Source organism: Elgaria multicarinata, chromosome 11, assembly GCF_023053635.1.
Source record: "Elgaria multicarinata webbii isolate HBS135686 ecotype San Diego chromosome 11, rElgMul1.1.pri, whole genome shotgun sequence".
Taxonomy (NCBI): Eukaryota; Metazoa; Chordata; class Lepidosauria; order Squamata; family Anguidae; genus Elgaria; species Elgaria multicarinata.
The window spans coordinates 22,953,146-22,970,867 of NC_086181.1; the positions used below are offsets into that span (position 1 = coordinate 22,953,146).

General features: G+C 44.4%; 1 protein-coding gene across 1 annotated transcript in view; it reads right to left on the bottom strand.

Moving 5' to 3' along the window:
* The window catches only part of LOC134406261 (serine/threonine-protein kinase SBK2-like), a 7,565-nt gene extending 3,679 nt beyond the window's left edge, over positions 1 to 3,886 (bottom strand). The window contains exons 1-2 of the mRNA XM_063137598.1: positions 3,755 to 3,886; positions 1,553 to 1,717 (exon numbers count right to left, since the gene is read on the bottom strand). Coding sequence (XP_062993668.1) covers positions 1,553 to 1,715 — 163 coding nt within the window. The 5' untranslated portion in view covers positions 1,716 to 1,717; positions 3,755 to 3,886. The remainder of the gene's footprint in view (positions 1 to 1,552; positions 1,718 to 3,754) is intronic.
* Between the last annotated feature and the right edge of the window lie 13,836 nt (positions 3,887 to 17,722).

The window sequence follows — 17,722 nt, forward strand, 5'->3', positions numbered from 1 at the left end:
AAAGTGAGACAAGTTAGTCAAGACTTAAATCCCATTAATTTTAGTGGGAGCAATTTACAATTTTACAAATGACCCTTGCGAGAATAAAAATCCAAAAGACTGTAGAAGACTCTGGGTGCTTTCAGACAGACAGCTCTCAGTGCTATCAAAAGACATTTTGGAGTTATTCTGTATTTGCTTTCTTAACAGATTTGTATGTGGCGGCGGGGGGGGGGGGGGGGGAGAGAAGAAAACAAGAGGGAAAAAGCAGTGGAAAAGTCATCTGAAACCCTGCCGTGAATGAGGCAGGGCAATTGCATAATCAAAGCCATGTCTAGGAACACCCTGAAGCCACAATTTAGCAAGTATAATAACTCTCCAAATTTCGTTCCACACTATAAATTCCTCAGGGAATGGAACTGACAACCATATTTCCCTTTGTTGTATAGATTAAGAACAATTATGTTATTGTTTCTTCTTTTAGCGAGTCTAACAAATATAATTTCGTTCAGAGAGGCATAAAACTTTCTCAGCGTTGGTAGGACGAAATCTCTGTACCTCAGAGACACTCCTGTCAGGAGTGACACTCCTCTCTAGACTCCGCCCTCAGCGCCCACACACGTTCTCTTCCATTTTCATTTCCCAATTGCTACTTCACCAATGTTAGCCCTTCGCTTCAGATGGAATAACACAGGCTGATTTACAGAATACCTTACATCTATACAATTTGACTGAACAAAAGAGTTAAATTTATTTGATACTGTGAACAAGGCTTGTATTTGCAAATGTTAGAGGAGGTGTCAAACTTGTAACTGGACTGTATTCCGTCAGAGAGTAGATAGGGACATAATTACTCCTCCATACAAAAATAATCCCCACTATCTAGGGTTGAATACTTAATGGGAGTGAAGCTAGTCATAAGTAATTTAAGCCCCATTGGTTTTAGTGGGTCTGGATCTGACCTACTAAAAATTAGGGGAGAGGGATTCTAGCCTTTTCCCTGATGTGGCATAAGAACATAAGAGCCATGCTGGATCAGACCGAGGGTCCATCTAGTCCAGCACTCTGTTCACACAGTGGCCAACCAGCTATCAGCCAGGGACCAACAAAGCAGGACATGGTGCAGCAGCTCCGTCCCACCCATGGAGGTTGGGTGGAACTGTATGAAGGAATATTCAGTTTGTTGACCCACCTGTACTCTGAACTAGCATATTTCAGAAAAATGGTTTAGCAACCTCAGTGAGAACCAGGCTCTCTCTAGTCTCACATAGGCCAGGGCCGGTTCTGATTCTCTCTCTTCCTTCCTTCCTTCCTTCCTTCCTTCCTTCCTTTCTTTCTTTCTTTCATATCCCGCTTTTTTTCCTCCAAGGAACGGTGGAATTCATACTTCTCCTCTCCATTTTATCCTCACAACAACATAGTAGTGAAGTAAAAACACTATGTACATGCTCAAACACCCTGTACATGCCATCTAGCAGGACGATGCTTTAATGCTCTCTGACTCAAATTACATTAGTTCGCGGGTCTGTTTCATAGCCCTTCCCACCATTCACTTCTTTGAGTCCTTACGCACCTTGGCGTTGGTGGACTGCCATCAACACATGTCCAAAAGAGCCACTGCCCAACTCTCGGAGAATGGTGTAACTACTAGCCACCTCCACCTGGGGCAGGTTCTGAGCTGTCAACAGCACCATCTCTTCTAGTCGCTTTGCAATGTCACCAGGGATGAACTTCATGGCTGCAAAGAAAGACAGACAGACAGACGAACAAAGTTGGAGTAAATACAGAAGACCATTGATGAAGTAGCAACTTGCTTAAGATTGCTCCATGTGCACTTGCTTAAGATTGTCTTAAGCTATCCTGTCAAGTGGTGGTGAGAAGTTTATGACTTCTCTGCTTCTTTGGATTTTCATATAATTCAACTCACTACATTGGGTAAATATAGCACCAACTGGATGGGGCAGCCATTGTGAGTATCCCATTCACAAATAAAATGGGGTTAGGGAGCTCTTACATGAAATGGTGTGTGTGGCTGAGAGGAACATAAGAAAAGCCATGCCAGATCAGACCAAAGGCCTGTCTAGTCCAGCATTCTGTTTCCACTTGCCTATCAGAAGTCCACAACAGGATATAAGTGCAATAGCATCTTCCCTCTCATGTTCCCCAGCAACTGGTATGGAGAAGCATTCTACCTTTGATATCTGAAGTAATATATAGCTATCATGATTAGTAGAACCAGCAGAACTATTCCCCAATGCCTCATACTTCCAGACTGTGAGATGGGCTGAGGAGAACATTGCTTCAAGCAATGGTGCACAAGAACATAAAGCAGGAAAGATGGAAGTGTTTAGAATCATAGAATCATAGAATAGCAGAGTTGGAAGGGGCCTACAAGGCCATCGAGTCCAACCCCCTGCTCAATGCAGGAATCCACCCTAAAGCATCCCTGACAGATGCTTGTCCAGCTGCCTCTTGAAGGTGGGAGAGCCCACAACCTCCCTAGCTCCTATTACTTCTGTGCTCAATTTTATGTAATGAAAAGACCCAACACAACATTTTAAATATGAATGGGTATGGGACAGACATGTGAATACAATACACATGACTGTCCTGCTGCTTCTAGCTTAGCCCAAAAATGGTCATTACCATGTGGTAACATTCTACCCAGTGATGAGAAGAAAATTATCACTCTCTTGATTTTCTGCATTTTCAGTTGGGTGCGTGGTAAAATTCTCACAACATAAACACAGATGGCCAATACTAAATAGAAACTTTGTTCCAATTGGTGAGGAGAATTTTACCACTTCTCTGTTTCTCCAAATTTCTTATCAGGTGTAGAAGTGTGGTAAAAAATTATCTTTACCTGTTGGCAGGATGTTTCAGACCAGGCCTGCAGCACTCTTAAGACTACACAATTGTTCTTGAGCCTGGGCAGTCAGATGGCACAACTTTGCATGACAGCCACATTATTTCACCATGCAGACAATGCCTGCATGTCACTTGTCCCCCAATGTGCCAGGATTTCCCTCCCCCGTTCTCACTGCTCCTAAGTCATTCTGAAACAGCATGTATTCCCATGTGAGAGCAATGATTCCCTTTGGCATGGCTTCAGAAATGACTTCACCAGAGTGTTTACATGAAGCCAATAACACAGGTACTGGACTGTGTACCAGCTGCCCCTAAGTTGTAAAATGTGGAACAAAGCACAGACATTTGGGCCAGCTGAACGGAGGGGAGATGGCAAAGGGCTTTGTGATGCTGGAGCGCAGACCTGGAAAATATTAAGGAGTGAATGTCTCTGATTGTGTGCAGAGCGCCTTTCCTTCACAAAACAACTTCAACCAATGCCCACAGAAATGGGATTTGGGAAAACATTTGCAGGATGGAGAATGTGATTTGTAGGTTTCAGCCCCAACATCTCTTACACTGTACTAAGCTCTGATGGCTGGAATGACCAGCTGGGTTGGGGTACACACACACACACACACACACACACACACACACACACACACACACCTTAAGGGTCTTTTGCATTCACCTCTTCGTACAACACTAAAGTGTTCCTCTTACAAGGATTTTTTTGTGTGCATTTTTGCTCAGTACATGCTTTTTAGCTTTGAACTTGCCACCTCTGAATACCGTTGATGCAAGACAGAAAGCAAAAGAACCACTTAAAATCAAATGCATTTTCCAGATGTAAGTTTGGCATTCAAACTGCAGTCCCAAGAATTGCAAATTTCAATCTAAGCTCCCCTTGCCGAAGTCGGATGCTTACCTGCCACGGTGGGGCCGGAGCTGGAGCACTTGCCGATCTTCCTTGAAAGAGTGTTCTGTTGATTGACTTGAGTGTTCGACCCTGTCTTGTCTGTCTGTTTGGTACCTGCCACATGTAGATCCTCGTGGAGCCTTTTATAGCAACCACTTCCCATCTGGTTCAGTCCAGCCACAAAAACAGGGAAGCAGGCCAAGCCACCCCCTCCTCTCTGCCCCAAAAGGTCAGGCCTTTGGAGTCCATGGGGCAGGATTAGCAGCCACTTATCAGGGTTATTTTTACCTCTGCCTGCCCAGCTGCTTTTTACGCTTATGTATATGTGTCCCAGATGTTCCTGGAAAGAAGGATTCCTGCTTCTCTCTTCCCTCCCTTCAAGGGACCAGTGGCTGAACTTGGTTGGAACAAACTGCGTCAGGTGGAGTGGCCACTCCCGCATTGCCAAAAAAGAGGATATGCATCACAAACAAAAGAGGACACCATGACCATCTTCACACAACACGCTAACCCAAGATGGTTTATTTTCTGGAACAACTCATAATGGGTCAACATGTTGTCTGTAGGGTATGCCCCACCTACGCACCATGGGTTATTTTCCCCAAAATAAGCCACCTTGAGAACCCACAGTCTGCAGTAAAGGTTGTTTTACCTATGGTGGGTTAGTGTGTTGTACATTGCACTAGAGTGGGAGATCACCTATAGAGATGCACGACAAGAGCATCCAAAACCACTGCCACTGCTCTGCTCCTCTCATGCGATCTCTATTCCTACCACAAAGGAAGCTGGGATCACTGCCCAGCTGGGAAGGAGGACTACCGGAGGAGGAGGGAGGAGGTGTGTATGAAATTAACCACTTTGTGTAGCTTGTTTGCCTGATCATCTGACAGGAGCATAGTATTTATTTATTTATTTATTTATTTATTTATTTATTACATTTTTATACTGCCCAATAGCCGAAGCTCTCTGGGCTGTTCACAAAAAATTAAAAATTAAAAAATTTTAAAAATTAAAAATTAACAAGTAGGTTGTTTGCTGCCCATGGGTTAGTGTGGTGTGTGAGCCCAGCCCTTATGTATAGATGCAAATTAAGAAACAATACTATTCCAATAGAAATACAAGACATCTCACCATTGTGTAAAAACTGACTGAGATCTGTATGCTGGCTCATTCTGTTGTCCAGGAGCTAACTGTTGACAAGCAGCTCCAAGATCCCTGCTCTGCCTTCTTGGGTTTCTTTGACTTTGAATCATACAGATTGGACAGCCCATCAAACAGGGGATACTTTCAAATAGAGGACTGTCCTCTGAAAACTCTCCAAAATGAAGGACTGTCCTCTTTAAAGTAGGACAACTGGTCACCCTAGCCAGACAACAGGGTTGTTGTTTTTAGTGTGCAGATGGACATAAAATGTGCAGTTGGGGGGGGAAATGTAGAGTTGGAATTCTGATAAAGCACAGTTGAAAAAAGTGGTGAAAAAAATAAGACATGTGTTATATGTATGTGTTTATTAAGAACTTTACAAAAGTCAGGGATGGCATGAAACACAAATTATATAAGGATGCAGGTGAAAGAGCCCTTGATGGTGTGACTGACGTTGTTGGGTCCTGTGACAGTGTTGCCTGAATAGATGTGGGGGCAGAGTTGGGACTTGGATCTATTGCATGATCTGGCCCCTCTGTCTGTGTCTCTGTCCTGTATACTATTGCTGGTTAGTATCTGCTTCAAGTTGGGAGGTTGTCTGTAGGCCAGGACTGGTTTGCCTCCCAAGGCTTGTGAGAGCAAAGTGTCTGTACTGATGATGGGTTGGAGTTCAGTGATGATCCGTTGCAGTGGTTTCAACTGGGGGCTGTAGGCGGCAACCAGTGGTGTACTTCTCTTGGTCTGTCGTCCTTCCCGGGTATCCGTATGGCCCTGTCAATCTGTCTTTAAGTTTAAGGTGCTACTAGTGTTGGTGATAATCTGTCCAGTCGTGAAAGAGAAATGTGTTTGGCTTGGGCGGAGGCGAGGGGAGGGTTCTGTCAGGGCATTTGTGCAGTTGGAAAATTTGCTTTAAAAAACCCTGCCAGACAAGAAATGACACTATATTCTCCTACCACCAACAAACAACCCTCTTTTCATATCTTGTCAGGCACCACTGTGCAGTCTCAACTCACAACCTAGTTCAGAGCACATCAAAGGCAACTGGTGGTATATCCTGATCTACCTTCTGCGCACTCCTGTTGTATATCGCACAAGTGCAATCTCACTTTGCCATGAAGTGGAAAGTTCCAAGGCCGCTTGAACAAGTTCTGTTAAACAGTGTTTATTTACAAATATACACAGGCTGAACAGGTAGCAAGCAAGCAGGTAAGCCCCAAAACAGCACCAGTCCTGAGCAGGTGGCAAACAAGCAGGCACAAAGGCTGTCGATGCCAGCCCCCAAAAGGCATCAGTCCTGCACCCTAAGACCCTAAAAATCTTTTGAATCTGGCCTCTGCCCAGGTGAAACAGCAGTAGCAGCTTCATAGTGTCACAGACCTTACTCTTGTTATGCAAAATTGTTTCCTGATTTTTCCAGCTAGGGACACCTTAGCAACCTTAGCAATACTGTTTTTCCCTGCCTAAATTCACATGGCACAAACTGTCCCTTTCCAGCCCCACCAATTCAGCTGGGTGACACATTCTATATGCTGCGATGTCAGCCTCCATGAGGGCCATTTTGTGTAACAGAAGAGTAAGGCCTGCGATGCAGTGAGGATGCCACACAATTGCTCTTTTACCTGGGCAGACGCCAGATTTCAGAGGGCACAACGCTACATGAAGGTCACATCCCAAATCTCTTCATGCAGCCACTACAGAGAACCATGTATTAGGTCTGACAATATTCAGAAGCCAGCCTATCAGGAATAAGGATCAAGCTGTTTCTCACTTATTTATTTATATGTATTTATTTATTTATTACATTTTTACACCGCCCAATAGCCGAAACTCTCTGCCATTTCAGTTATGGCACTTAGAGTTTAATCACTTCCCTGTTAGTGATTTGCCACTGTCAGTATATTCATATGTGGCTGATGCCAAAAGCACCAGAGCAGAGCAACAGGCTACCTTTACTATGATGGGGAGAAGGGGGTCATGGTGAAAATTACGTCCTAGTTTTCATTAAGGCAGTACACATATGTCTGGGAGGTACCATTCCAGTCTGCGGGGGGTGGGGGAGCCTCAAGTGGTTACATTTTCCTTCATACAAAGCAAAACCTTAAACAAACACACACACACACAAACACACACAATCCTCCACACAGAAAACAACCATGTCATGGAGAAGTCAGGTGAAAATACTCTTGACATTACATGTTGTGTGTGGAGACAATGCCCACATTTGTATGGTGGGACATTATGTTCTGTGAGCCCCTCCCTGCAAACTGAAGTGCTACAGCCTAAGCACAGATTTTCTTACTTAGAGCTAGAGAGGGAGAAAGAGTTGGGCAGGATCTACACTACTGCTTTAAAATGGTTTATAGCAGTTTTAGCTATTGGGATCCGTGACACACTCCCTATACAGTTTTCAAAACATTTTCAACGTGTTTTATTCTGCTTGGTGTAAATCTACCCATGGTGACTTGGCGTTTCCTCTCTAGTTGTGAGGTTAGTGAAGGTTAACTTTCTATCTCTTATGGTTATGAAATGAAACATGAAAATCTGTGAGCTTAAGGGGACTGACTGGAGCATCTTGGCTGAGAGGGAAGAGAGATGGGGGGAAACTTTCACGCTGGGCAACTTTTAGCCCTTCTGTATATCATCTAAATTCTGTTGCAAAATCCAAAGACCTGCATTTCGCATTTTGGTCTTTAAGTATCCTGGAACCATGGTATCTCAAGAACAGTCTTCCCTCATATGATGAACCTGCTTGAGATCTGCGTATAGTTCCTGAGTTCCTTCTCATGGTCCCCTTTCCAATGGAAGAGTTTCAGTTATGGCACTTAAAGTTCCATCACACCTACTTTTTTTTCCTGATACGCAACCACAATTTCAACCTCTGTTTCATTAGCGTGTCAAGCGCTGGTCACTTTTGTGTGCGTGCGTTCTTGCAGTATTTCATCTTGTTTACCTTTTGACCTGCTCCAGCTTGCACTTCCTGGTATCACCACTGCGCTTGCCCCACCCTAGCCCACCCTTTTTCATTCCCCCTTCAGTTCATTGGTTCTTGTGGTTGATAGACATCATGATGGCTGTGGGTACCTTCCCCCCTCGCTCTGGTTTTGTTGTCTATTGTTTTAATGATTTAGCGTTTGATTGATTAGGCACTGTTTCCGCTTTTCGAGGGGGACAAATAGCAATGGGTTGGAGCAGTGGAAGTACTGTATTTTCTGGCGTATAAGACTACTTTTTAACCCAGGAAAATCTTCTCAAAAGTTGGGGGTTGTCTTATACGCCCAGTATAAGATGACTTTTTAACCCAGGAAAATCTTCTCAAAAGTTGGGGGTCGTCTTATACGCCCAGTCGTCTTATACGCCGGAAAATACGGTATGTTCAAGCGACTCAGCACAAGCCCGGTCATTCAAGCAACTCAGCACACCCTCCTCTTTTGTCAGCAAAACCGCCCTTCAATGCAGACGCCCCCAAGAAGGGAGGTTCTGCAACATAGCGCAAGGACGGCAATACATGGAGACGGAAGGGTGGTTCCATCCCATGAGGAGAAAAAGTGCCACACTTTCCCTGCCCTAGAAAAACATGGGAAATGGAGGGGAAGAGGCGAGATGACTGCAGGACAGGGGATGATGTCGTGTGAGGGTTGCAGGGCAAAACGGTAAACAAGGAAGGCAACAGTGCGATAAAACGCTGGTGTGATGGAGCTCTTACACTCTGGAATAAGGTTCCAGTGGAGGTTCTTCCAACATTCTCTTTGCCTGCTATTAAATAGGCTCTTAACATTTTATTCTTGTTAGGCATTTTTTAATCGAAAGCACTTGTGTTTGTGTTTGTCTGCTAATATGTTTTATGGTGCTTTTTTATTTTACTGAATTATATTTTTAAGCTGCCTTGAATATGTTTGTAAGCCTATGCGGCAGAGTCTTGCTATTTACTGTTTTACTCTGTACAGCACCATGTACATTGATGGTGCTATATAAATAAATAATAATAATAATAATCACAGAAAAATCCTAAATAAATGAGAAAACATGTCCAATCCTTGTGTTCTAATGCCATGCACACATGATTGTTTATGTTATACTTACTGTTAATTAATTTAGAGGAAGTCTTCTCCCTTTGTATCATCATCCCAAATGCAAAATAATATCTCCACCTCACCCATAAACATGCTTTGAAATGGGGCGGGGGGAATCTGCTCTTGACCCTGTTAGAGTGGCTAAATCAATTTAAGTGATAACTAACTCACTGTTAATTGATCTTGAGTACAATCTCCAAAAGCTGAGGATGGAGCAGACCTTCCCAGAGCATCAGCTCCTTTTGCCTGATGTGCAGCAGACGTTTTGCAGAAGTGCCACCTGTTTCCAGAGGGATCATTCACACCAGGCAGGGCCCCCCCTTGCTTGCCTGCTGCTATCGTGCTCCTGAACAGGAGACGGATGCGCCCTGACCTTTCCTTGTTCCTTGGCAGCCTATGCCTAGCATGTGGATTGGCTGCTGCCACTGGTGGCTTATTGATGTACAACCCAGTAAGCTGCCTCTGGGGAAGGGGTGCGGGGGGCTTCAGCAGGCAGGTGGGGAGTGTGCTGTTTGTTGTACTTTAGAGCCTGGGTTTCCATGGAGAGTCACACACTGGAATGATTTAGTGCTCCTGGAGAGAAGAGAGAGACAAGTGGAGAAGATCTTGTTCTGGTGTCCGGAGCTGAGCTCTTAACATGTCCCGTTGGCACTGCAATGACGTCTGGGGTGTATGCTGAAGAAATGTTTCTCCTGGGGTACCCCTGTGCTTAGCTGTGTGCACTGCACGATCCTCTACAGGACTGTGCAAAAAGAAAACTATGTTTAAAGTTATTTATCTGGGCATTAAGTGCCGATTTGCTCGGAAAAACTCTATATAACATTAGAATAAATACAAATAAACATTAATACAGTTGAAAAGGAACAAGAATGCCTTGTGTTTTCCAAAAAGTTACTGATATCTTGTGAGATGACTAGAAGAACACAGATTTGTTTCCCAAATTTCTCAAGGCACTCCAGCCATTCCATGTACAGTGTTGTGCCATGTATTATATTTGTTAAATTCCACACCTGACTCAACTTAATTTTTATTCATTTATTATTGCATTTATATCCTGCCATTTTTCCTTAAAGGAACCCAAGGCAGCGTACATAGTCCTCCTCCTTTCAACTTTATCCTCACAACAACCCTGTGAGGTGGGTTGGGCTGAGAGACTGTGACTGGCCCTCCTGACTCCCAGCCTGACACTTTAGCCACTACACCGCACTGGCTCTCTTAGCGAGGTATTGATTAGCTGAACCAGGTGTGCTGGTGGTGGAATTTAACAAATACAGTACATCAAATGAATGTATATGGAATGGCTGGGGTGCCTCAAGAAGAGGTTTTTAAATGGCGAAGGTAACACAATTTGATGGACATACAATCATAGTTTTGCATCAACAAGGCAATTCTCAGCGAGCAATAGCCCGTCTAACCTCATTTTCAAGATGTAGTGTTCAAGCTGTCATAATTTTTTTTTGAAGAAACTGGGCAAGTTGAAGACCGAAAATGCAATGGAAGACCCCAAAAGCTGACTGTATCTGATGAACAAGACTTAAAGGTCACTACCTTGAGGGACAGAAGGAAATCCAGTGAAGTACTTGCTCAACATCTGGCAGAATCTTGTAACTTTCAGGAGGAAAAGATTTTACTGGACTGTACCACTTCTGGCTGCAGGCCGTGGGGGTGTTGCTTGTTCAAATGCTCCCCAATCATGCTTTGCCCTGCTTGTCTGAGCCGTGCCCAAATTGCTGTGCCCAATTAATTTAGAAACTTATAACTATCTTTGAATTGTGCTGATTAATATTGTCTCATCTCTTCCTGCTTTGTTTAATGTGGGTTACATAAACCCACATAGGTGGTCAGTGACCTGTGAACGATTCAGGCCCATTATCTCAGGGGGCCTGCAACCACGGCAACTGCCTCCCTATAAACACCTGTGTTTGCTCCTCTGGAGTCAAGATTGTTCTGTTGTCATGGCCACAGATCAGTCATGAGGCTTCCATCCCGTGGTCCAGGGCTGGCAGGGATTTTGCCCTATTGTGATGCCCATTGTTCCAGTCCATGACAGTGATCGTCCTTAGCTATCAGTCCTGCTGCCCTGGAATCCATCCAGCTAACGGGTGGCACATTCCTGCTTAATGAAGCTCCAGGCAACAGCTGCGGACTTGGGCACTGTTTACCTTGGCAAGGGTGCCTTCTGCTGGTCACTACCCTGGTACAATAATAAGAGGATCAACACCCAGCTGGTATTTTGGGCAGACGGTTTAACCTCATGCATAGAGATAAACCTGTAGGTTCAAATAGTGAATAAGGAAAAGTGTGCTTTTGTACTCGGGGACAATTACCACAGTATTCACAATAATGAATGCTGGCTGACCTCTGACTCTAACAGTGGTTATTCAGAGCATGAGGAGTTCCCAGTTTAAATTTCAGCTCAACCATGAACTTGCTGGGTGGCCTTAAGCGAGTCTCTCTCTCTCTCTCTCTCTCTCTCTCTCTCTCTCTCTCTCTCTCTCTCTCTCTCTCTCTCTCTCTCTCTCTCTCTCTGCCCCAGCCCCTTCACCTGCACGATTAGGGTTACTAATACTGCCCTACCTTGCAGTGTTGTACAAATTACTGAACATTGTGCACTTTTAGCATTTTTAGGAAAGCACACTATAAAGTATTATTAGTGCTTTGCTATATTAAAAATAAGATTGCTGTCAGAGCATGGGTGAGCACACAAACACATGGATAGCACAAGTTGGAACATGCTCCTGAAGGACATCTGAGAGATTCATTCATTGGCACTTTAGATTTGTAGGCTATTAGAGCTGAAACTGTTTTAGATAATTCCGTATTATGTTATAATGATCTTTAATTGGTTAATAACATTCAGAATTAATGTTCTGTTTTTATTTATTTATTACCTTTCCTATCCCACTCTTCTTTCAAGGGACTTGGAACAATGGACATGGTCTCTCCCCTCTAATTTTATCCTCACAACAACCTATTGAGGTAGATTATAACGGCTGAAGGTGGTGATGGGTCCACTTTCTCTGTGGTAGCTTTCTCAGTGGTGGCACCCCGGTTGTGGAACACTCTCCCCTTGGAGGCCCAACTGGCGCTGAGGCCTCATTTCTGCGCCAAGTTAAAACATGACTTTTTATTAAAGCCTTTGAAAGATAAACTTCTCCAAGGTTGGACATAGTTTTAATTGTTCTTATTGCTTTTCAACTTTTTTTTACTGGTTTTAGTTGGTTAACGATTAAATACATTTTTAGCTGTGTCTATTGCTTTATATTGTTCTGATTCCATCTGTACGCCGCCCTGAGATCCTAGTGATATAGGGTGAGATGCAAATGTTTTAATAAATAAATATCACCCAACAAGTATTTGAACACAAGTCTCCTCTAAGTCCAAGTCCAGCATGCTATCCTCTGACCCATACCGGCTTTCCAGTTTGTGTTAGTACTGCGGTGGTAAGCTGCTACTTTGGAGAGAGAGTCAAAAAGCTTGATATAAATCGGGGCGGGCAATGTGGATCTGTCAATATTTTGGCCTAGAGTTTCCATCAGCCCTAGTCAGAATAGTCAATAGTGAGGAATGATGGGAAATGTAGATCACAACAGCCGGAGGACCACGTTGCCAACTCCTGATAGAAATGTAGAAATAAATCATGCGATGAAAACACCCACACCCACACCCACACACTTTGCCCAGCAGCAACAACAAGTTCATTACACATCCCTGGCCAACCACAACCAAGCATTGAAGCGACTGAGCTGTTGCCAGTCTTGAAGGGTCTGAAATGAGATGAGCCCCGCTGAGACTGAAACCGGTGCGTATGCCTCTCACATTCAACTGCTGCACCATCTGAGCAACCAGCCCGACAGCTGCTGCAACTGTCAAATGGCCCAGAAGGAAAACAAACACACAAAATGAAACTACACGCCTAGGTGCTGAGTGCTAGGTCTGTGCCACCACCAGCTGGAGACTCAGTGAGCTGCAGCCACTTCCCAAAACGAGCTTTAAAGGCAAAGTCATTTAGGAGCACAGGAAGTTGCCTTAGCTACGCTGGAAAAGTTTGTGTGATCGAACAGCCCACCGTGGCTTATTTAAGCCACGGTGGGTTGTAGTGTGATTTTGAATATTCAAGCCAGGGCCGCAGTTTGTTATGTCATCTAACCCTGGGGATTGTGGGTTATGCAAGGGTTAGACAAACTTCACAGAAACCATGACCTGTTGTTTAACCGTCGCATAACCCACGGTCTCCGGGTTCGGACAACATGACAAACCGCGGTTATGGCTTGAATATTAAAAATCGCCACTGACACGCACTGTAAGCCATGGTTACAGCCTGAATTTTCAGGATGGTGCTCTTCTAGGGTGACCATATGAAAAGGAGGACAGGGCTCTTGTATCTTTAACAGTTGCATAGAATTAGGAATTTCAGCAGGCGTCATTTGTACATATGGAGAACCTGGTGACATTCCCTCTTCATCACCACAGTTAAAGCTGCAGGAGCTATACTAGAGTGAGCAGATACAAAAGAGGGCAGGGCTCCTGCAGCTTTAAGTGTTGTGATGAAGAGGAAATTTCAGCAGGTTCTCCATATATACAAATGACACCTGCTGAAATTCCTTTTCAATACAACTGTTAAAGATACAGGAGCCCAGTCCTCCTTTTCATATGGTCACCCTATGCTCTTCACAGCTGGCTTTCCTGTGCTGGTGCTGTAAAGAAGAAGCAGAAAGGCATCCATGATTAACACCCTAAATGCCTCTTGGCTGGTGTTGAATTTTGCTTTCCTTTGCGCGGTTGTGTAAACAGAGTTCAAGAGAATCCACTTCAAGCAATCTTCTTTATCAGGCAAGTTGTATTTTAATCAATCGTAGCACAGAAATGCAGAAAGTTATTTGTGTTTTACCCTTTACAAGGTGACTTAACTGTTCCCATGTGATTCCGCTTGTGTACTGTTTGGATTCCAGGTGACTCCCGGCCTGTTTAGCCCTCCTTCATACAATACTTCAGCTTGACTCAATTGCCCTTTCCACCCAACCCTTGAACTGCATCAACCAGCTCCTTGAGGTTTACTCCTTCCTTCTCCAGCTCCTTATAAACCATTATTATAGACATAGTTGACCAGATGTGGACAGCCACTTCCTTGGGTTGGCTGGCAAACTGGCTGGGAAGTCTTTCTGACTGAAGCGGTTCTCATCTAAGATGGCACATATAATCCCAGAAACTAGAACCACCCCACGCTTCCATTATTCATTTCTAACAGGAGAGATGTTCAGGCATATCTGGAAACTCTATCCTCTGACATGGAAGCTAGATCATAGCAGGTGCCTGAGGTCAAGCAGACGACAGCTATCATCTTCATGGCTTGATTTGGAGTTTCCTGAAGACACCTGACTGGCCACAGTTGGAAAAAGACTACTGAACTACACGGGCCTTAGACTGATGCAGCAAGGCCATTTTCTCTTATTTGACCAGCATTGGGGCGATGAATCAGTGCTGAAGAAGAATGAATTCAGCACATTCTTAGGGGCACGATCTTTGTTTAGCCCATTACATATTTCAAAGCTGAACCTTTACATTAAAAACTGGTGAATTCTCTCTCAAATAAAGTCCCGTACTCCTGCGAGCAAGATTAAATGTTTGGCTTTTAAGGTCCAATATTCTAGGATGGGCACAGCACAGATGCACCAAATCCGGGTGGGCCTTGTCAGGTCCACAAAATATTTGATACTCAGCGTGCTGAAAACTTACAGCCAGTCTGCTGCGAGGGTTTCTTTGACAGGAGATCATTACATGATCATGGACTCATTGGCGATGCATATTGATTCTTGCCTGGGGAAATATGTACATATTCAAGGAACAACTTTTGGTTTAAAATGTGTACAAAATAAACTTTAACACTGTCTTTAGTGTTGGGTCCCCCACTTTTCATTTGCAACGCAGCCTCCCAAAGTCAGAAAGCTGCCCAGCTAGACCATATCATTTCCGGCTAGGAACAGCTTCCAAATAAGTTACTGGAGTTCAAAGGGAGGGACGGGGATGCAGAGGATCTTGAAGAAAACCTTTTCTGCAAAACAACAGATACATGGTTCCAGAGGGATTATTGTTTTAGCAGTTCTTCATTAGAACTGCATCCCAAGGCAAGGTCTCGATTTTGAAGGCCAAAAGAATGAAGGAATAACAACAACATCTTCTTAGAGCTTTTCTTCTTCTAGGCTAAAGATACCTGGTCCTCCTAGAATTGCATTGTAAATCATTTCTCATCTCGATAACACTCATTGATTACAGCTTATGTGTCCAGGAAGGAGCTTGCAAAACTGAATGCACAAAATGAGATCGAACCAAATTCTGAGGGGGGAAAGAGCTATCCCTTCCTGCATCTTGGAAATGATGCTCCTCTGGTTCACCCAACTGGCAATAGCATTGCATTTCTGGAGTCATTGCACCAGTCTGCACAAAGCTGGAAAGGAAAATCAGGTTTTCCATTATCGCTCCTAGCCCCGAAGCCTCTGCTCTCCCAAGGGAAAGCACCTAGCAATGTTCACTTCCGTTTCCCTTCTCAAGCAATGAGCCCTACACCCCTCTCAGAATGGCACCATGTTCCATTTTCAGCCAGAGATTTTAGAAACCACTAGGAAGTTGAAGGCTCGAAATTTCTGCTGCCACCTTAGGACCAGAATCAGGGCAGTGTGGAAGAACCAGAACAAGATGGGATCCATGGCTTCTTTTCCAGCAACTCTCCCTTTCTTGAATTGCAGTCAAATACGAGATCAGGAAGGATGGTGGCAGAGCGTGTGTTTTGATCTCCAGATTTGAAGTGATCCTTGAGAGCTGTAACCAATGAGAGCTGAATTGTAAGGGCTTAGGTGATCAGGCTCAACAGAAGATAACTCTTGAGAGGTGCAGGTTGCTCCAAGATAAAGGCATGTCGATTGTGATTTCATCTCCATAACCTGTGCCATGCTTGCTTTTTACTGTGCAAAAAAGTCCACATTTCTGCCGTTACGGGTAAAGGCTGTTTAGGATTATAGGGGAAAGAGACCCGAAAAGACACAAGGCATGCCCTGCATCGTTGGCACATGAGAAAGAGAATTAATTCTACTTTGACCTCTCCTAGCCAAGCCCAAGCCCAAGAAGACTTAACCAGGATGGTTGAGAGGGCAAAAGTGACCTGAGTTCAAGTTCTATGTTTGTCCTGCCTCAGTGGAGGGCCTGGAGGAAGTCATTTTGTCTCAGCCAAAGTTCCTCATCTGGGAAACACGGATAATATAGTCTTGTATAACTGTGGGGTTGGGAAGCCAAACCCCATCAAGGTTAGAGTTTGTGAAGGTGCCATATTTTTCTTTCTCCCCTCCCCACCCTGTTTATTTCTGCTAAGAAGCTAAGGGGGTTGTGAGGGAATAGGGGGGAATGTGAACCAGTATAACCCAGTATATGCAGTTAGCCACTTTGGGGGATGTCCTGGACCACCATGTATGTATGGCCTTGGCCATGTCGCTTTGTTTGCCTCCCACTTTGGAAAAACAGGTATGATAATAACCCAGCCCACAGAGTTTCTGATAGAATGTAAGGCCTTTTCATACAGGGGACTACGCAAAACAGCGGTGCCAGACCTCTGTCGGCGCAAGGGCCAAATTTAATTTTGGAGTTGCCCTTGGCAGCCACATTCCAGTGGTGGGTGGGGCTGAAGGCAAAAGTGGGAGGGCCAAAACACCAGCACAATTTAGTTTAAAGCCCTTATGGTTAGTGATCCAGCTTAGGGGGAGGTATTTCAACCTTTCAGAATGGGAGTAAACCTGGACAGAAGCAGAGAAACCACCAAACGATTGGAGGTCAGAGGAAAGGGGTGTGGAAGGGCAGATCGGGCCCTCAGGTTTGGCCCACAGGCCAGAGGTTCAAACACCTGACATAAAATATTAATACAAGTTCCATCTGGAATGGAGGATCAATAAACCGAATGACTCGTTCCTCACACAACGAACCCATGGTTGGTTGTCGCCTGCCTGCTCACTGCTTCCACTTTGCATCCAGTTTAGCAAACAACCTGGGGATATTCCTGGTTTGTTTACTGTGATGTCCGAACCCAGAATTCTGGGTTGCTAAGGGACAAACAACCCAGAGTTTTAACCCATCGTTTGCTATTGGGTTGTTTGCTCAACCGGATGCAAAGCGGAAGCGGTGAGCAAGTGAGAGGCAACTCGTTTGCTCCCGCGTAGCCCCAACAACCCATAGGTTGTTACTACATGCCAACTGGACTGTGAAAAGCAGCAATTGAGGTGGATCGGTACCCCACACACAATGTTAAGTGGGGAGGGGAGAAGATCAAGTCACAACGTGGAATAAACAAAGGATGAAGCTCTTCCCTCTAGTATCAGAAAAGCAGCACAGAAGAGTCGGCACAAGGAAGTCAACCCCTTCTTTCCCTATTCCCTCAACTCTTCTGCAGAGAAATCCATCCTTCCCGATACTAAAGCATCTTCATCATGACTATAACATATCCTTGATTTGATTAGAGAATCCTGCAGAGGGAAGCAGCTTCATCCCAACAGCTTCCGTTTCCAAATGGCAACTCCTGATGCACTATAATGGGATGAGTCTTTTGGTCACTGGGGAATATAAACAAGAAAGGGAAAGGGGTGTGTAGGGGGTATGAGTGTGACCTTTCTAGGTCTGGAAAACAAAACTACTGGAATATCTTCTTTGTTAAAGAAGTTTGGAAATGATTACTGAAGAAGTCTGTTCCCTTGATAAGAGTAAAGAGAGGCAATGGTTAAGGTGA